General features: G+C 48.2%; 1 protein-coding gene across 1 annotated transcript in view; it reads right to left on the reverse strand.

The window, feature by feature from the left end:
• The window catches only part of ADGRL1 (adhesion G protein-coupled receptor L1), a 140,685-nt gene that overhangs the window by 3,840 nt on the left and 115,812 nt on the right, over nt 1–21,033 (reverse strand). Inside the window, 14 exon segments of the mRNA XM_063120487.1 lie at nt 1–296; nt 3,399–3,416; nt 3,982–4,110; nt 4,502–4,598; nt 4,791–4,919; nt 6,058–6,226; nt 11,705–11,796; nt 12,084–12,150; nt 12,543–12,763; nt 13,959–14,168; nt 14,571–14,741; nt 15,053–15,258; nt 15,418–15,540; nt 18,895–19,078. Of these exon segments, the coding sequence (XP_062976557.1) occupies nt 1–296; nt 3,399–3,416; nt 3,982–4,110; nt 4,502–4,598; nt 4,791–4,919; nt 6,058–6,226; nt 11,705–11,796; nt 12,084–12,150; nt 12,543–12,763; nt 13,959–14,168; nt 14,571–14,741; nt 15,053–15,258; nt 15,418–15,540; nt 18,895–19,078 (2,112 nt within the window).

Here is a 21,033-nt window from a genome sequence, read left to right on the forward strand (position 1 = left end):
TCCCCCTGCTACTACGTTGGGAGGGGGAGGTGGCCCAGGGGGGTTGGAGGTCTCCGTGGAACCCCCACCTCCCTTGACCACACCGCTGCCTCCCCCCCTCAAGTTGTTATGCACCAACTCAGAGATGATCATTTTTTCAAAGGCCGCAGCGTCACTCAGGTTGCGTCGGCAGTCAGCCATCTTGGTGCCGTCAGCTGCGAAGTCAGCACTGCGGAGGGAGTAGCTGTTATTGAAGTTGCCATTGAGCGGGAGGGTGTCCATGCCACAGGCGTCTCGGCTGTTGTTCAAGGGGTGCTCTGTAAGGGGTGGGTGGGAAACACAGATACGGGGGTTAGTGGGGGAAGAAGGGAGGGGGGCTATGAGCAACTGTGGAGATCAGGGAGTGGAAACCATCACTTGGGAACTGAGACACACAGGGCCAGCTGGTCTGTCCAAGTGGAGTGTAGGCAAGACCAAAACATGCCTGAGCAGCATGTAAGACAAAATGTGTATATGCACAAGAACTTATACATGTGTTTGTGTGTGAGCAAATGAACTGAACTAATAAGTGTGTGTGTGTGTATGGAAACCATATAGGGATTGTAACCCAGAGAGAGACCTGTCTTGTGTACATGAGAAAGGAGGGAAGCACCAAAAATGGCTGAAAAAGCAAGGAGAGAGGTGAATCTGAAGCAGGTGTCAGAAGGATAATTTATGAAACCAAATTGAACAAATAGGGCCTTTCAGAAGTTTCTATACTATTTCCGCAAGATGCTCTCAGGTAAGACTTGATCCATACATGACAATTACCATGTGCGTCAGGAGCTGCTTTCATTTCTTTTTTGGAATCCTGTGGATGAGAGGAAGAGAATTCTCCAACAGGGCCCACTCCAGTTCAAACAAAAGGGATGGAGAGGAGACGCCAAGGGACTGGATAGCCCCACTTCACTGCCTTGCTCTTCACCAAGGAGCAGAAGATGGCTGTGATGGTGTCAGGGAAAACGTCCAGGCTCCCACTCAGCAGAATGCCCCCCCCCCCCAAATGCAGCACGGCTGGCTTACCACATTTAGAAGGACGTGAAGTAACACACAAGGGCCATCCAAAGAGCCTCCTTCTCCGTAAGGCTGTTAAGTCCCGAGTCTAAAGTTACCTCATGACACTACTTGAAGGAGAAGCCATTGCTGCATACAAGTAACCTGCCTGCATCCTTGTCCTTCCCAGCAGCATTGCACTGAGCTTTTAAGAAAACACCCAAGTTATTTGGGGAGCAGTTGGTTTTGCCTAGTCGGGAAGAGTACTTACTCCCAGAATAGGCATGGCTCAGATGTTTTCCTCAATGCTCAAAGTCATAGCTGCCCTTCTTTCTCCTCTTCAGTCCAAGGTTAGCCAGCTCCATTCCCTTCTATGGGATTTTAAAGCTAGCATAGGAGGACGACTTTGGTACATGTCATAATTTTTTAATGCGTGAATTGGGTCTCAGAGTTCTAAAACAAGAAGAACAGATAGAACCTTGAAGAAGATGAAGGCATTTGTTGGTCTACTTTGGGTGATTTCTATTACATTTCTGGTCGACCCTTTGCCAGAAGAGAGACAGGGGGAGTGTGGCCCTGTGGATTCCCTTGGACCTCTCAGTTTAGTTCGATACTATTGACCATGCTAAGCAAGGGCAGTTCTGAGCCAGTGCCTGGGCATGGTAATCGACTGGATGAGGGCCAACAAACTGAGACTCAATCCAGACAAGATGGAGGTACTGTTGGTGGGTGGTTTGTCTGCCCAGCTAAGTGATGTTCAACCTGTTCTGGTGGAGGTTATACTCCCCCTAAAGGATCAAATTTGTAGTTTGGGGGTGCTCTTGGATCCAGAACTGTCACTTGAGGCACAGATGGACTTGGTGGTACGGCACAACTTTTATCAGCTTAGGCTGATATACCAACTACGCCCTTGTCTAGCTACAGTTTTCCATGTTCTGATAACGTCTCGTTGGGCCGCCTTTGAAAACGGTCCGGAAACTTTAGCTGGTCCAAAACAGGGCAGTGAGATTAACAGAGATTAGCCAATGTGATCATATTATGACAGTTCTTTTCCATCCACACCGGCTGCCAGTACTGATTCAAAGTGCTTGTATTAATAGTCACATAAACTGAAAGACTGAAATGCCTGGGGAAATAAGGTAGTCTTCACGTGGTGAAACTCATCCCACAACTGGTGTGCCACAATAGAAAAGGCCCTCTTCTTGGTAGCCCCACCACCTCATTTCCTTTGCCAGGGGATCCCAAAGAAGGACCCTAAGGATGATCCATATACACCCTAAGGCAGGTGTATATGGGAGGAGACGATCCTTCAGGTAACCTGGCACCAAGCTGTTGTGCTCTGTCTGGTGCCAAGTGAAGAACACCTTATTTTCTCAGGCATTTTAGTCTTTCCTTTTCTGCTTTAAATCTATTACTGTATTTTAAATCTTTGCATTGTTGATAGGTTTTATTTTGTTTTTTATTTCTATTTGATACGATGGTTTTAAACTTTAACATTTTTATATTGTATTTTATCATGTTGAATACTATGGTTTGGATTATCACGAACTGCTTCCGCTACTGGATGGTATAGAAATGTTGAAAATAAATAATTTTTAAAAATATCCACCCAGAACCTGTTTGCAGTTCACTTCTCTTTTTGCAGACTTGAGTGCAAATGAGCACAGGGTTCGGCTGCATGTGAGTTAGGTAGGCAGATGTGAGAACTGCTGCATCTTTGGGTAGTGTGAGAAGGATGTACATGTGTTAACTAATTTGTTAGGAGGTACCGAGATACAGGTGTGTGTGAGAGAGTGTGTGTGCAGAAAAGGGTTACAAAGACATAAACTTTAGGGTGATGGGAGACGGGTACAGCCACGTGGATATGCCTACTTTAGCCACGCACAGCCACATGCATTATGGAGCAGGCAGGTAATTTGTTTCACCAATGGAAGAAGCCTGCTGAAAGGTTACATAGCCAACTGCCTCTGCCCAATAAGGGAGACATATGGGGCATATTTGTCAGATATGGGATGGTTAGTCCTTTAGGGCAGGGGGGGCATACAGTAGGCTACAGGGCCCACTGTTTTAACCCAACATGCAGAGATGGGTCTTTTCGAGCTCTGCGGGTGCTTTTAGTGCCATCTAGTGCCCACAGCCAGAACTGCACGAACCATGCTGCCTCACCACCCCTTGAGAAACGGGACCTGCAGTAACTCGGGAGTTCACCCCCTCCCACAAAACCAGCGCTCCTGTCCTCCCTGCAGTGCTTCCTGCTGCTGGCAGGTGCAACTGAACGCATGCCCACTACTTGCTCACATCTGTGCTGTGCCCACCCCCAGCCTGCCAGTTAAACTAGCAATGAAAGAAACATTACTGCGAAATGGAACTGGAAAGGAGGGACGTACTGGACTCTCGGAAGCTCCCTGCAGGCAGCACACCATTTAAGAGAGGAAGAGAGAAAAGAGAAAGAGAGTTACCCAGGTGGCCCCAGGAGGTGAGGGGGCAAGAATGCAAGGTGAGAGACATTGCCCAGGTCCTCCCAATGGCCACAGCCCAGTGGTAAAGCACATGCATTGCATGCAGGAAGTCCTGGGTTCAGCTCCTGGCATCTCCAGGTAGGAATGGGAAAGGCCTGCCTGGGTCCTGGGGAGCTGCTGCCAAAGTCCATGTAAACAATACCAATCACCGTCGGCTATCCTGGACTTAATGGAACAATGTTCTGACTCAGTATAAGGCAGCTTCCTATCTACTGGAGGAATAAATCAGGAGCTCATTCACAGCCAGCTCTCCTGACCCATTTTCCTCAGTGCCCCAAAGCTTGGGGCACTGGGGAAAATGGCATTCCTTTAGCTTTCTAGCCATCCCACCCACCCACTGACTCTCAATAAAGAAATTGTGGAACAGTGTATGTGTGTCCTTATCCAGTCTTGGGCATCAACCCAGAGAGAAAGAGAAGGTCTGTCCTCCTGGATGGTGGTGGTGTCTTACCTGGAGAGTTGAAGACAGGAGGTGAGGCAGGGTTGAAGCCCACGGACTCAGCAATGAGTGTGTTGTAGGGACTCGTCCCGCCCCGTGTCTGCAGCACGGGGTTGGTCAGCAGGTGATTCCCCATTGTACCTGCAGGAAGCAGTATAGGCAAGAGTGTCAGCACTGCACAGGTAGAACAGAACTGGGCCCTCCATATCTAAGCGGGTAAAGGGCAGGGCTGGTTCTGGGGAGGAAGCGAATGAGAAGACGTCTTGCAAAAACGTGGGCAGAACTAGACTGGAGATCATCGATACAGAGTGGGAAGTGCTGAGTAGGGATCTCTTTCACCAGCTAAAGAGGCTGGCATGTGCATGTGTGTGTTTGTGACTGCTCAGTCAAGGGGGGGATGTGGGGGGGGGAATACTTGTCTGGGTTCTTGGTGGGCTCAGCGGGGCTGGTTTCTCATCTCAGTTGGGTGCATGTTCAACTCTGGTTCAGGACGGGAATGCTAGAAACGATGGGGAAACAGTGGGTTGCTTACCTCTATTGAGGGTGGGAGTGCTGTTGAGATCACCTGCCATGAAGCTGGACTCAGTTTGTTTCCTTACAGTATCATTCCACATTCTCCGGATTCGGCTCTGAAAAGAAAGCCCCGCTCTGGATTCAGAGGGGAGCTGGACTCCAAGGTCGAAGGACATCTCCCAGCCTCGCCCATTTACCCTGCACCTCCAGAAACCCAGGCCTCTAGAAACCTTTGTCTCCAAGAACCTCAATCCAATAACTGAGCCCCCCAACCCCGCCTCACACCTACACGTCCTTCCAAACTGTACCTGCGTCCCAGTGTAGTAACGGTTGTTGCTGCGGATGGCTGAGGTCTTGAGAGAGCCCAGTGTGGCCCCTGGTGGACTCCGTAGGCAGCAGGATGCGTGCCGCAGGCATTTGCTGAATTCCCGGTGAACCTGGTGGAGGTGGAGGGAGGAGAATCAAAAGAAAAAGAAGAAATGCACCAGCCCAGCTACACAAGGACCCTTCGTGTCCTTTCTGCATTCCTTGTTATTCCTCCTGTCAGCCTTTTTGTCACAGTCTTTACCCTCATGCAATACTATGGCTGTGAGATGTTTAATCAATTAATTGGGTAGATTGATTAAAAAACGTACTGCACTAAAAAGATGTCCAGATTAATCAGGCAGAGTACTTCTAAAAACAGCAAATGGTGTGCTTTTAAAGAGACATCCCTTCTTTTTTCTCTCACACACGGAATGCCTTTCATGGCACACATCTTGCTTCAGAACATATGACTCTTGCTTCAGAACTATTGTTCTCATTCATATGTATATTTATTCTATTAATACGCCAATTCATTAACTACACCAATTCATTAGTGAAAACCTATATGTTTATTTGACTAAGAGGGCAATCCTATGGTTCCTGGGTGAACGTCCAGGGACCATAGGATGGCTCGGATGACCCACTCCGAGGTAGGAGACAGTGCTTCAACCTCAGAAGGAAGAATTGGAGATCCGACCCCTCACACTGGCTGCCTCTCTGAGGCTGGAAAGTAGGCTTCAGGGGGGCAGGAAAGGGGGGAGGGGAGGTATTTGGAAAGGCCAGGATATGATTTATCCTGAGCCTGCTCCAGCCTCCTTCCCGTCACCCCTGAAGCGCCCTCGCCAGACAGGAGAAAAGCCTGTCTAAAGAAAAAATCAAATACTGGCGGACGGGGAGGTAAAGATTGCCTTCATCGCTCCTCCCGCCCTTCTGGCTTCAGCCTGGCAGGGCACAGGAATCTTGGAAGCCTCCGAGTTGGGGGGTTTCCAAGTAGTGAGGGCACAGTCCATAGGACCGCGCCCTAATTTTCATTAATCAGCTAGGTCCAGTGCCATAGTCTTCCATTTGGACCCCAGTCCTTTGAAGCCAGTGGTCCTCTTATGCTCAAAGGCCCCTCTAATTCCAGACACACAATCAAGACGTGCAGCCCTGCCCAGAGAGCCCTCCTGACTTCAGTAAAGTCCCTCAGCCTCCACCTTGCAATGCTAGCTCCTGCAGTTCTCCAAAGCCCCTTGTGATGTCCTTCAGTTCTGACCCACGGCTACCCACCTTTTTCTGCAGTGCACAATGAAACACAAAGATGAACATGCCCTGGATAGCATTGAAGGTGGTGAAGAGATAGGCCATGACAACAGACTCCTTGTTGATGAAGAGGAGGCCAAAGGCCCAGGTGAGGCCCAGCAGAAAAAGAAGAGTGATGGCCCCGAGTGCCCAAGACCTGTAGAGGGAGACACTTGTGGGTTCAAGGTGAACTTAGGTAATATGGGTTCCTCCCCTGATTAAAACTAATTTCACGTCTCCTTGCTCTTGGGCTGTTAGAAATCCTTGTACCGTCTATGGAAGCAAGGGAGTGGTTTATGAAAGGATGCCCTCAACATGTTCCGGGTTTTGGTGAGGCCTTGAAGAAGACCCCCTCAATGAGCTCCTTCCCTCACCACCATCACCATGAGCTGCTATTGCTCCTCTTCCTCATCATTGCTCCCACTTGCTTGCTTGAGAAACAGAGAGCCAGTGAGCAAGTGGGCAGAGGGGCATCTCCTGCTCCTCCTTCTCGCTACCACCATTGCCTCAGCCACAGGGAGAGGCAGGCAGGTTGCAATGCTGAAGGCAAAACGCAAGTCCAGGGCGCTCTTTTCAATGGGCCCTTGGCAGGTGCCCAACCGTACCCACCCTTGACATCGGCCCTGCCCTCCATCACCACGGAGACGGATCTATGGGCAGGATGAACCATGGCTTCTGCTGCAAATTCCATGGCACAGGAGCTCATCTGCACCACACAGCAGAAGGAACAGAGCTGGGGCTGCTTTTAATAATGTATTAGTTTTATATGTTTTAATCAATTATATGTATTTTATGGTGTTTGCATTTTCCTCCTCCTCCTCCTCCTCCTCTTCCTCTTCCTCTTCTTTTTCATGGCAGTTTTTAAGTAGCCTGGACTGGTGCTACACCCACTATTCAAGTCCATATTGTCATGCTGCACTACTTTGCTTCACTGTGTCCACACGTACCACCAATGAGAGGAAGCAAACTGAGAAGGTGCTCCTCTTACTATGAAGCTTTCTATGCCTGTCACCCCTCCCAACCACTCATTGCTACTTTTATTTATGAATTTATTCATGATTTGTTTTTTACTTGGCATTCAAAGCAACTTACAAAGGAGTAAAAACAAAGCAACGGTGTATGAATAAAATTCAAAACAAACTCTGTTAACCCTGTGATCTTGTGCAGTTGCTTGAACCATGGGTGGTCAGACTTCAACATTGTGGGATCTACTTTATGGGTTTTTCGTTTTCGATTTTTTAAGAACTCCAAGATTCACCAACAGAAGGTTGAGGGGAAAGGCAAAATAAATTCTGAGGCCAGAATTTGTTTATTTGAGTACCAGAACTGAAAGGAAATCATAAGGTTCGAGCATATAAGACCCACTCTGGCCCGCTCGCATTGGCTGCCTGTATGATTCCGAGCCCAACTCAAGGTGATGGTTTTAATTGATAAAGCCTTACACGGCTTGGGACCACAATACCTGACGGAGCGCCTTTCCCGACATGAACCTACCCAAACACTACATTCAACATCTAAGGTCCTCCTCCGGGTGCCTACTCCGAGGGAAGCTTGGAGGATGGCAACAAGAGACAGGGCCTTCTCTGTGGTAGCCCCCCAACTGTGGAACAATCTCCCTGACGAGGCCCACCTGGCGCCGACACTTTTATCTTTTTGGCACCAGGTCAAGACTTTTCTCCCAGGCATTTAGCAATATGAAATGAGCCTGGGTCTGTTTTTTGGCTCAGAGATTTTTAAAGTTGTTATAGTGGTTTAAAATGTATGTGTATATTGTATGTTTTTGTGGTTTTTAATTTTTGTATATTGATTTTAAGTGTTTTTATCATATGTGAACAGCCCAGAAGGCTTCGGCTATTGGGGCGGTATACAAATGCAATAAATAAATAAATCTGTCCACACATAAATCCACTCCTGGTTACGCCACACTTCTTGATTACAGTAGGATAAGTTAGGGCAGAGAGAGTAATATGGCTAGTACTCTTGTTAAACAACTGGGAGTCAGATATCTTTGCAGATCTACTGCAAGCCACCAGTAGATTCCAATCAACCTTCTGTCTACCCCTGGCTTAAATCCCATTGATATCAGTGGGATTTAAGTGATCTATGTAGAGGACAGCAGCCTAGGACAGCAACAATATCTATAAAATCCACAAGTAAAAAAATGTAACAGCAGCACCAATACTTCCTATAGAGTATTGTGCTTGTAGCAGTAGAGCCTTGCCATCACTAGCCCATGCATCAAGAAGAAGGGGAGAAAGAGGGATATGGGGGAGAGTGGAAAGGTGTTGAACGGGTGAGAACAAGCCTTGGTTCATATGTTGCTGGCAGCTTCTGTCAGAGCCCTGAGGACCCCCCCCTCCCTCAGCATGGTGCCCCCCTCCCCTCCCCTCCCTTGCATGTGCAACAGCAGTAAGGAAAAGCCAATCTAGATGACAAGAGCTATTGCTCTTGCTTGCCCACCACTTTAATTCCCCCACAATGCCTCTGGGGGCCCAATGCAGGAAAGCAACCCTTTGTTCAGCCACCAGAGGCATTGTGGGAGAATTAAAATGGCAAGTGCCAGCTAGACTTAAGTGCTGTGCAAAGGTGCACTGAGAGGACCACTGAGCCAGGAGGCTTTACTTGGCATTTTGGGTCAGTGGCAGGCTTGGTACCAAGATCTGAGGCTGTCAGCAGCGCCTGATGGTGCCAACTCCAGACCCTAAGCCTAATTGATGGCGGAGGCAGCTACCCTCCATCCTCTGCCTTGCCTTCCAAGAAAGAATGCGTGAGCCCTGCAATTTTTCTCCCACATGAGAGGGGCCGCCACAAAAGGATGAGCCAGAGAAAGAAGGGTAAGAAGACGTAAGAGGGTGGAGAAAGAAAGATTGGCATGACAGACAGCATCTGGAGAGGGAAGGGAGGTTCTCCCATGGTCCATTGATGAGAAGTATTAAAAGCCAACATTTTGGCTACAGAACACACACACGCACACTGGTGTGCCAGCAGTATAACACAAGAATATATGATAGGTTGTCTTTAATTCAAAGAATTATACCTTTTAGTACCAAGCAACCGACGTCCGGAAGCGCTCTCTGGTTTTTATTCTAAGAATTATAGTGGTATTAGCCTCAGTCATAGCCGTCTTCGAAAGAACTGCTTGTGTGTTGGATCAATGCATGCGTGGGGCCATGCTGACTAGCTCTGCTCCCGACATCACACATGTTGGCTTGACCCGCCCCCAGCGTCTGTGCCTATAGCACAAATGTCTGCAGCTGAGAAGCCTTCATGGGTGCAGCTGTTGTGTGCAACATCAGGGCAGGCCAAATTAGACTGGCCCCTTTCTCTGCATGTGTTGATCCAATGTGTCAGCAGTTCTTCTGAAGAGGGCTCCTTTCTTCGCGTAACATCTCCACGCCTTTAAAAAGCAAAAGTAAACGGGGACGATATGCATGACCATGGTGCAAAGGAGAAGCTGACAACCTCCAAGGAATGAAACAGAAAAACATAAGATAAAGGGGGTGGGGTGGGGAGGGAAGGAAGGTGACAAAGGCTCACAAAAAGCAGGTTATTGATGCATTTGGAGTGAGGGTGTTGTGGGGGAGCCTTCTAAGCATTTAGCACTTTTTTTGTAACTGTACATCGCCCTGAGATCCTAGTGATATAGGGCAGGATACAAATGTTTTAATAAATAAATAAATAAGGGCTTCATAAACATTTCCATCCTTGAGTGGTAAAGCAAGCTGTCACTGAGTGGGGTCTTTCCTTTAAAGCCATTATATTCCTCTCTTAATCTGGTAAATCTCAGATACTTTGAAAACAAGCTAGTCAGATAGAGCAAAAAGAAGTTACTTGTCTCAAAGGAAGTGGGCAGATTTGGTTTTGGTTTTTTAAAATGAAACGAAGCTCATGGAATGAAATGGCATGACCATACATGTATCACTCATCAGCAATGAAAACAGAGGCATTCTCCAAGAGGTTCCCATGAGACTCATGCAGGACTTTCTTCTGAGCAAACATAGTTAAGACTGAGCTACAAGTATCCTTCTACTGCCATGGGATAGTTAAAGTCAGATCTCCCAACAGAGTCCCTTTGAGTGGAAGGTAATAAGTATTAGAAATGTTCAACTGCTTATTTATCATTGGAATGAAAAAATCAAAACCCCAAGTAACATGTTGATGTGTCTATTTCTGACCTGGGGATTTGCTGAACAGCTCAATTGGCATATAAAATAAACAAAAGCATCAAGGCAGGAAGCGGGGCTGCAAAACCACACCAATAAAGAAGGAATTTATTGGAACATTCCGGTAAATTAATTAAGAAAATCAGGATAAGCAAGCATGTGAGGGCTGAGCAACTAGATAAAACCATCGTTATAATGTTGGCAACAGTGTTAGCAAAAGCTCCTCTGTCAATTAAGGCTGCAATCCTAAACATAGTTAATTTGGAGTAAATCCCATTCAAATCAATGAAGCTCATTCCAAGTTGACAGGGTTGGGCTATAAAGAACAAGAGCGAGATACGTTTTGTAAAAGGTCATCTGCAAATTAGCGTCATGCCACCTGGGACATGGATTTTTGCAACTGGAACTCCCAAAGTCTCCTTATTTTACAAAGAACAGCTGTGTTTGTGTGTACGCCTTGGTTTCCGGATCACAGCACAGGGGAAATAGAGCCTACCCGCTTTGCCCCCAGCACTGATTCCATGAGCCTCATACCTCTGCTAAACTTCCCTGGGTCAGTTAGAACTTCCCAGTTCTCTGTTTATGAGGTTTCTCTGGATCCATGTAAGATTGAACAGCATCTCCAGCCCATACTCCCCAGCACCTGCTCCAGCTACTTTTAAGAACTGTTCCGGCTTGGTAGGGCGAAGTTAAGATTGCTTATATGGCTATTAGGATGAGTTGAACTCTGCATTTCTCAGCTCTGTAGACTTTAAGCCAAGAGTATTTTTACCTTAACTCAACATTAACTAAGGTGTGTCCCCCCCCACCCCCCACCTCTGGATTATTCTCTATGAATATAAGAAGATGTGAACTTGTGAGTGGCACATGACGTTTGACAGTCTGGCATTTGCAGACTAATTGCAGCATAAGTCTTCCCAAGTTCCCTCAAAGGGGCACAACTCTCACCTCAACTCCTACATGATTCAGACAGTGTCTTTGTAGTAAACCAATTGAAAGAAGCACCCTAACTCTATTAATCGGCGAGGGCAGGAATTCCTGTAATGGGGATAAGGACATGTTCTCTTGTATGAGGGAATGAAAGTAGACTAGTAGCTCAAACCTCCTGGCGAAGTGAGCAGACAAATGCTTCATCATGGTACCCAGCGCATCCCAGCATGCTGGAAGGGACCATTCCAGCCCTCAGAATTTCAACTCTTTGGAACCAAGGCTGTGGGCCAGACATGAGGCACTGCTGGGACTGGAAGATGGGGGCCCTCTCTCCCATGGGCTGGGGAAAGAGCCTGCCCCTTTAAGCACAGAGTTGGCTACATCCTTTGGAGTGCACTGGCTTTGTCCCAATAAAGTGCTTCAGAAGAAGCAAATGTAGAAGAGGGATCAGAGGGCCTTGGGAGTGTTTTTGAGGGCTATTAAGGTAGGGAGAAGTCTGGATCTAAATCAGAGGATCAAAAGGAATCAAAGCATAAACTCACTTGATGTTGTCCAGTCGGCTGGAGTCAGGCTTGAGGACAGATGTGTTGCGGATCATCTTGTGCAGAGTGATCATGAGGAACACCAGGTTGATCTGGGGGATGTGCACAGCTGAGCGTGAGCAGAGGGTCCTTTGCCCCAGAGCAGCTCCCTTTCCCCCCTGATAGGATCTTTCCACAGATCCATGCTACGCTTGGCAAGGATTCTGAGGGGAGGAATGAGCAACCTGCCTGGCCCTCTTCTGAGCCCCCGGAAGAAAAGGAAGGTCTGATGGGTTGGAGAAGGATCAGAGCAAGGACGTTGCCTTTGTCTCTGATTTGGAGGCCGCGGAGGGAAATCCCGGTGCATCTCTTCCCAAACAATCCCCAGTGCCTGACTCACCACAATGACAAAAGAGACGGGTCCAATGAAGCTCCAGATGAAGTAGTTATCAACTCGAAGCCAGCATCTATCAAGAGAGAGCAGGAAGGTGTCCGACAAGAGGCAGAAAGGGCAGCAGACACCACAAGGCTTGTTGGCGTCAGATGGCACTCCTATAAATCCCCTTTCAAACCTGCATTCATTCCTTATGGATTCTTCTGCCCTGCCACTTTGCCAGGACTTCCCTCATAGCACCCCTAGACCTGCCTCATTTTGTATCTTTCGATGCAACATACCTACCTCTAATCTCACTGGCTCATTTCTGTTGCTCTCCTCCCTGGTTAGTGGGGTGCCTGTGATATGTCCTATATAGCCCTCCTCTGCACCCCTGACACTCTGCCTTTCATGGCCTAGTTTTGTTTGTTTGTTTGATCACCCCCACCCACCCACCCTCCTCCACCAGCTGCTCTCTGTACTCACGCTTTGTCGGTGCCATAGCTGCGATAGTCAATGGCAGCAGCAATACCCACAACCAGGGCAGGGAAGCAATAGCCGCCCACGTAGTAGTATTTCTTGCGGGAGTATTCACTCTCAAAGACCTCGACCAGCATGAGGTAAAGGTGAATGGCCTCCAGGCACATCCAGGAGAACGCTGCCAGGAAGAAGTAGTGCAGCAGCCCTGCAAAGATGGGGCAGGCAATCTGGGAGAGAGAGAGAGAGAGTTCCCATCAGCATGACGCCTCTTTTTCGGAAATAACTTATTTAAACGATTTATATCCTGCCTTTCTGCCGGAGAACAGGCCTCCAAGGCAGCTTGCAAGAAGCAGTACTAAAAGGAGAAGAGGACAACAACAATGGGGAAGAAGATGATGGCAGTGGTGGCCGGAAAAGGTGCTGTGCTCCAGCGCTGCTCTTTAAACGTCCTGCAATGTCTACACAGGGCAATAGCACCCCATCACCTCTACATACGATTCATCCCTGGGGCTGGAGCACTTCCATTTGGACAGACGGGGCTCAACTACACGAAGCAGGATATTCCACTATGAAAGCGGTATATAAAAGGCAGGAGCCACACTACCGCTTCATAGTGGTACTGAAGTGCACTGCAGGATCTACACTACTGCTTTATAGTGGTACTGAAGTGCACTGACAACTGTTGGGGCCCATGACACATCTACACCAAGCAGGATATAACACTATGAAAGTGGTATATAATATGTGTCATGGGCCCCAACAGTTGTCAGTGCACTTCAATACTACCCTAAAGCAGTAGTGTGGCTCCTGCCTTTTATATACCGCTTCCATACCACTTTCATAGTGGAATATCCTGCTTGGTGTAGATGAGCCCATGGAGAGCCTGTGGCTCCTGACTGAGGTGTCGGATTGCAACTCCCAGCATCCTCCAGCCAGCAGGGTCCTTGGCTGAGCTGCTACTACACTGGTTATGCGGCAACTGTTTATAAAAGGGTGCCTTCCTCCACAATGTTGTTTTGGGGGAGAGGCACTGCCGGAGGAAAGCACTTCCAAATGGATCTGTAAGGCAGGAGAGGTGACTTCTTCACCTCCTTGAATGGCACAAGTAAAATCTGAAAATACGACATCTGGAAGTACTATTATTGCTGCATAACACTTCTTCTACTACAGCACTAAGGTCAGTTAGGCCTCAGTGGGACAGCGTTCCCTAGAAAACTGCCCAACATACACATGCACGCACAACACTTCCTGAATCAAAGGGGCTTGCTAGTGTTGCACTGACTTGACAACCCAAATGGGTCCCGGGTCCCATCCTGTCCTACTGCACCACATGCCGCCCCTTGGTGAGCCTCTCCACTCCCTCCATGTGGAGGAATATCCCACGGCAACTGTGCCTGACCTGGAGGGGAGACTGTCACGCACCTCATACTGTGTCTTATCGATGCCGATGAGAAAGAGGAGCTCGGTGATGAAGAGATTGATGCAGAGGTTCTTGTGGATGGTGTTGCGGTCGGTCTGCAGCCCACGCAGAAAGCAGAAGGTGGAGATGCAAATGGCCAAGCAGACCAGGGAAATCACAATGCCCACCCACGTGATGACCGACAGCAGCAGCTCATTGATGCGGCCCTGGTACTGGAAGGAGAAGGAGAATGAGGCTGGGTGGACACAGCTTCCCTCTCCTGTTCTGTACTCTGCCCTGCTGGTAGGTTGAATCTAATGTTCTGAGCATTTAATTTACTACTGGATGGTCTCCATCTGATGGGATGCCATCTGATAAGCTGCCTAAATAAGGATTTAGTGAATCCTTATTAGCAAAAGAGAAAGGACCAACTCCCAACACTTCATGGCACAATAATGGTCACCTTGATTTGGGGCCGATATAAAAAAGCATACAGGTTCAGAGTGCATACTGAGCTGGAAGGGTGATCCTGACAGTGGCTGGGATGATGGCAGAAAACCATTTCCCTCTCCCTCCCAATCAGGCACTTCTCCACCATCCCGCCCAAGCCCCAACAGTGCGAGTGATGTTCTTACGATTTCACGATGGGCCATGAGCACTGCAAAGTTGGTAAGATGGCTGCATGCACAGGTGGTGTGGGTCTTGTTGGTCTCCACCAGCCGGCAACCCTGTGTGGACCAGTAACCCATCATGGAGCGCTCGGAGTAATTCCAGAAGGAGCAATTGGCATTGAAGTGGTTCTTGTCCTATATGGAAAGAAGGATGCCCATAGGAGTCATCAATAAGGTGGGGGGTGGGGTGAAACCAGGGCAGTAGAGGGACCTGAGGCTTGGAGGAGATGGGATACAGGAAGGTGATTTGTTACTGAAAAAAAGGAAATGAACTAGTACACAGTTAATTTGCACATGCCCAGAACATCATGGCAGCTCCTTACAAAGTCCAGAGATGGAATGCAGACCACCAAGCGCCTGTGTGTGTGTGTGTGTGTGTGTGTGTGTGTGATCTGGCACAGAAGGGGGAATGGCCCCAGTGGCCCCAGGTGTCATGCAAGTCTCACCTCCAGGTGGGAAAGAGTGAAGATGACAGGATCCATCAGGAAGACACGGCTAGATTCTTTGTTGATGGAGGCAGCAATAACTTGTGAGTTGACAACAAGTGAGGGGCTAAGCGAACCAACCTCACTACCCAGCTTGATGGTGGCATTCTCAGTAGAAAGGAAAAATCCCAAATTGTTGTAGAGGATGAAGACAACCTTGACCACCCCTGAGAAGACAAGAGAAAGGAGGTCGTTGAGGCACCAGTAGAGAACAAAGATAAACAAGATGGCTACACAGGTAAATATGGTTCCCAACACATTTCAGGAAATTCTTCATCGAGGTGCTGGAGCCACCCCCACCCCCATCCCCAATCCTGGCTTCTCACCATTTCGACTGTTTTGCTTGATTGTGTTGGCTGACAGCTGGATGGAGTTTCTGGTGGTATACTCATGCGGGAACACAATATCCGGCACCTGCCCCTCTGTATTCAGCACTGAGACCTCCAGCACTGCAATGAGATGGAAGAGTGAGATGAGTAAAAGCAGAAACTATAGACACCACATCCTGAACAGTTTTTAAGCATCCCCCTTTTTAGCGGAAACTGTACTTGCTTCCTATTAGGCAGGCACTTCCCACATGTTACCTCTTCTTTGGAATACCAGAGAAGTGGGGTGATTCTGTTTCAAGCTCTCTTTCAATGTGCTAATTATCCGTTCTGATCTTCATGCGGCTGCTAACACTATATTTGGTGATAGTCTATTTTGTTTTGCTCATATCCCCATTGTGAAGCAGCGTGCAAAATGCAAAAAATCTGTGCCGGCAACTGTAGCACTCCTGCTTACTTTGATTTGTCCTTTCCTCTCATTTATAGATTGCTGTTTTCATTCTTTGTCTAAATAGCCAGAATTATTTTGGTGTTTTCCTGCTTGCTGCTCTTAATTCAAGCAGGAGTGAAATACAGGGAAAGAATAGCAGAATGCTAGGTTTTGATATTTATTTTTCTAGAACTTTGGGTTTAGTACCAGAAACAAAGGGGTATTTTTTTTTTTACAAGTGGCTTGAGATTGAAAGGTGTCAGTTTATTGGTCTGATGCAGAACACGATTACTAGCACTTTCTGCACACAAGGGGTTTGGCTTTCAAAACAACCATTGTCTGTATTGTCTCAAGATAGTTCTGGCCAAGATAGTAACACTTGGTAGGTCATGTGAAATAAAATAGTCCGGATGATGCTGTTGAAAGGTATGGCAATAGTTGTACTAATGGATTCTATCTCATTAGTGGTTAGCCAAGGCCGGGGGTGTGGGAGGCTCTCCCCACCTTCAGTAGGGCTGGCAAATGTGCTTAATTGGTTCCCTCCTGTACTCCTGTGCTCAGACAGTTTTACTGCCTCAGTCTCACCTTATTTATTTATTTTTGCATTTATATCCCGCCTTTCTTCCTCCAAGGAACCCAAGGCGGCGTACATAATCCTCCTCCTCCTCTCCATTTTTATCCTCACATCAACAACTCTGTGAGGTAGGTTGGACTGAGAGTCTGTGACTGGCCCAAAGTCACCCAGTGGGTTTCCATGGCCAAGTGGGGACTAGAACCCGGATCTCCCGACTCCCAGTCCAACACTTTAGCCACTACTCCACACTGGCTCTCTTCTGCCATAACCAGCTCCTTCTCCTTGTATAAGAGCCAAACAATTTCCCATGGACATCAACAGATACTGACATGTATTACTCATTGGTGAAGTGCCTGTCAGTATGTTGGATGTCCGGCGTGTGCATGTTCCTAAAAGAAAGCTGCGTTGGAAAGCTGGCAGGACCCACACAGGACGGGCGAAAGTTCACAGGTAGAAGAGTGTTTGGAGTGGGTGGGAGTGCACCAGCCTCTCCTTCTCTCACCACTCTCGCTCCTGCCCATGTACTCTGGCCTTCTTGCCTCCCCTGACTCCAGCCCTCTCTTTCCTTCCCTGTGCCTTTCCCGTTTTTCTCCACTTGCTTCAGCCGCTCACATTGTACCTCTCCCTCTGCTGCTCAGGAGAAGAGTCTTCTCCTGATGGTGTAGACCATCTGGTTTGATTTCTCCATCACAACACCATCTTGCTTGGGTGGTGGCTTTTGGCACCCTCCACCATCTTGAAGCTTCTTTCAGCTGCAAAATGATGAGGCTGCGGTGCTTTCAGAGTGCGGAGAGTGAAGGAGAAGGGAGAGGCTCTAGGCACTTTAGCTCTCCACACCCACCCAGGAGCCGGTTTCAAGGCAATGGGTATTCAACAGGGCTTTCCCACTCACAGTTGTGCTTCCCTATTCCGAGTTAGTTCATGGGTTGGGAGTTGATTCGTGAGTCCCACCACCACCACCACCGAATCGAAGTTATATTTCTAGGTCACATCAGAACAGAGGCGGGCAACATCTTTGTCTCACTCTGCAACAGGCAGTGGAGCAGAGGCTGCACTGTGCATGGTCATATACTCACACCCTTACCTACTTACAGACACACACCAGCTCACTGCTAAAAGCTCTTTGCACTCACACCCTGCCAATCAGCAGGGTGGGGGAGAGGAGAGCAATTTAAATGGAGACAACGGTGCACTCTGCCATCTTCACCAGGTATGTTGCACTCTGGGAATGTCCTTTCTCACGCACCTTCTTCCTGCGCGCAGTCATGCGCCTCACAGCCCGCCAAACAGCTGTCAGGAACCAACCATGCTGTGGAAGGAGGTATGCGAGGAGAGACATCCCAGTGTGCCCTCTCATTCACAGTGCAGCAGTAGAGATGGTTCAGCAGCAACAGCCCTGGGGGAGGGGAGTTGGGGAGGGGCAGTAGTGACAATGGGTACCTGCAGCAGGCCATACAGGAGACCTCCAAGAGCCGCACGTGGCCCATGGACCGCCATCTTGTGGTAGCACATGACAAAGAGATGGAACTCAAAGAGACAGCTGGCTTTCGTATATTATGGCCGCCATTTCTATCACATTTGTCAGTGTAAAAAATGCTTTACAGTTTTCAGTTTTACTTATCATCACAACAATCTAGTCCATTAGGCTGTCTGAGATTGACGACCAAGTGAGCTTCATGACAAAGAGTCCCCTCACACATGACAAATGCATACATTCCTCTTTCTTTCTTTCTTTCTTTCTTTCTTTCTTTCTTTCACATACAAACACTCTGACTGCTGGCAGGCTCCTGCAAGTAAGGGCCCATGGTAAACTGGACATCTATGAATTCATTATATGGAATGGAACCCAAGGGGACGCAAGACCCACGTAGAAATGCAAGACCCATGTAGGAAAACTGTGTCCAATGCACCACACATGAAAAGCTTACATTTCCATGGGTGGAGCAGACACCCATGGAAATAACAACTGACCTAGTAGGTATTTATTTATTTATTATTGCATTTATATCCCACCCTTTTTTTCTCCAATGAACCCAAGGCAGTGTATATAATCCTCCTCCTCTCCATTTTATCCTCACAATAACAACCCTGTGAGGTAGGTTGGGCTGAGAGTTTGTGACTGGGCCAAAGTCACCCAGTGGGTTTCACCGAGTGGGGACTAGAACCCGGATCTCCCAACTCCCAGTCCAACACTTTAGCCACTACTCCACACTGGCTCAAGGATCTCTCTTAAAAAAAAGTAAAAGTCAATGAATAGCAGTGCCCCCACTTTTAAAGCCTGCATTTGATACGGCTCCTTCCCTTTGTATCGCGAGCTCAGGCACTGTGTATGGGATGCCCATATTCCAACACAACCTTCTGAAGAAAGGATGGTTTCGTTTGAGTAGGGGCAGCAGCCCCCCTGCAACTCCCCAGCTCAGCTTCCCCGCTCCCTCTTTCGTGTTCTGACATGAGCCAGGCATCCTCAACTTACCCACATTATTCTTGGCAGTGACAAAGCGGGCTGGCTCCTTGACATTGTCAGCCAGTAGGAAGGCTCCCTCCTCCAGGATGTCAAGCAGCATTGTGGCTGTGTGCACCTGCTCGGTGGCATTCATGTCCTTCCATGACTCTAGCGCCTCAGGACGCAGCAGGTTGTCCACCGTCTCCACCACAGCCTGGAAGGACATGGAGCTATGAGGGGATGGAGGCACGCATACGCCCGTCGTGCCCTGGAGGACCCTCCCGCTTGCCTCCCACTATAGCAGGGGTGATGAACCTCAGGCCCGGAGGCCAAATCTGGCCTGCTAAGAGTCCCGATCTCATCCACTGGGATTCCCCAGAAGACCACACACACACTTCCCCTGTTCCCACTATTCCCTTTCCCCCAAATGCCATTCGTTTGGTGGCTTTTGCAGGCCCCCTCCCCACCCAGCCATATTCTCAATGGTGAAATCCCTCTCCTAAGGCTGAGTTACTGGCATCAAGAGCTTTAAAGGTAAAATAGGCTGGTCTTTTTCAGTATTTCAAACCTACCCTCTTTTGCCTTTGGCTCCATTCACTTCTGAAATGCAGCCCCTGAGAGCTTCTCCAAAATTGAATTCAGCCCTCGAACTGAAAGAAGTTCAAGACCCCTGTACTATAGTAAACGTGCTAGGAACCAATCCTCCATGCTGCCACCTCCTCTCACAAAGAGAAGCCACCCAATATGTACTGTTGTGAATGAACATGTGTGTGTGTGTGTGTGTATGTGTGTAAACAAAGGCATAATTGTTTTACTCAATTGTTGCATGAGATATAAACATTCTCCCTCAAAGCAGATCTTAAATTGCAAGGCTTGGATCCCAACTTTGCTGGTGGGAGTGTTTCCTGAGTGGATCTCTGACCTAGAGAGGTGTCTGCCAGCAGAGGTAAAGGGAAAGAGGCAACTTTCACTGATTCCTCCTAACCCCTGCAGTCTTTCTGTAACCTCTGATAATCTTCTCTCCTCGCTCCCACCCACCCCCAACCCTGCTGCCTTCCTCCAGCGGGATCCTCCACCGGATCAAAAGTCTTTTGTGGATGGAAGGAGCCCTTCCGTTCTCGGAAAGCTAACTTTGGATCCAAGCCAAAGTGCTTTTCAAACCGTCGATAGCTGGAAACGATGGTGCAGTGAGATAGTATTAGACTCTGGACTTAATAGTCTTATGCGGTGGGGGGCTCCCTCTCTATATGACAATGTGTATTACTTCACTTAGGTCAAACGGTGGTAAGCTGGCCCTGCTGCATTTGGGCCCCCTCTTGTTTATTCTGCTGAGTGGGGCCTAGAAGTCTGCCCCAAAGTCCTACCATGAAGGCACCACTGGCTGGAAAAATGCAATGCTTCTCCCAGATCCCACAGCCAATGGGTATTGCGATTGTGCATGTGCTAGAGTGACCATATGAAAAGGAGGACAGGGCTCCTGTATCTTTAACAGTTGTATTGAAAAGGGAATTTCAGCAGGTGTCATTTGTATGCATGTAGTACCTGGTGAAATTTCCTCTTCATCACAACAGTTAAAGCTGCAGGTGCAGTCCATACTCCAGGAAATAAAGCCAGACTGCTCACTTGAGGGAATGGTATTAAAGGCAAAACTGAAGTACTTTGGCCACATAATGAGAAGACAGGATACTCTGGAGAAGAGGCTGATGCTAGGGAAAGTGGAAGGCAAAAGGAAGAGGGGCCGACCAAGGGCAAGATGGATGGATGCTATTCTGGAGGTGACAGACTTGACCTTGGGGGAGCTAGGGGTGGCAACGGCCGACAGAAAGCTCTGGCGTGGGCTGGTCGGTCCATGAAGTCACGAAGAGTCGGGAAACGACTAAACGAATAAACAACAACAAAGCCCTGCCCTCTGTTAAATCTGGTCACTCTAGTATAGCTTCATCACAACAGTTAAAGCTGCTGAAATTCACCAGGTTCTCCATATATACAAATGACACCTGCTGAAATTCCCTTTTCTATGCAACTGTTAAAGGTACAGGAGCCCTGTCCTCTTTTCCATATGGTCACCCTAGCATATGCTACAGGGATCTTGCCTTTTGTTGTGCATGGTGATGAGCAGCACACCTCCCAGCCCTAAATATTCACCGCTTGTGACAGTTTTAGGTTGTT

This window comes from Elgaria multicarinata, chromosome 3, assembly GCF_023053635.1.
Source record: "Elgaria multicarinata webbii isolate HBS135686 ecotype San Diego chromosome 3, rElgMul1.1.pri, whole genome shotgun sequence".
In the NCBI taxonomy this organism is placed as follows: Eukaryota; Metazoa; Chordata; class Lepidosauria; order Squamata; family Anguidae; genus Elgaria; species Elgaria multicarinata.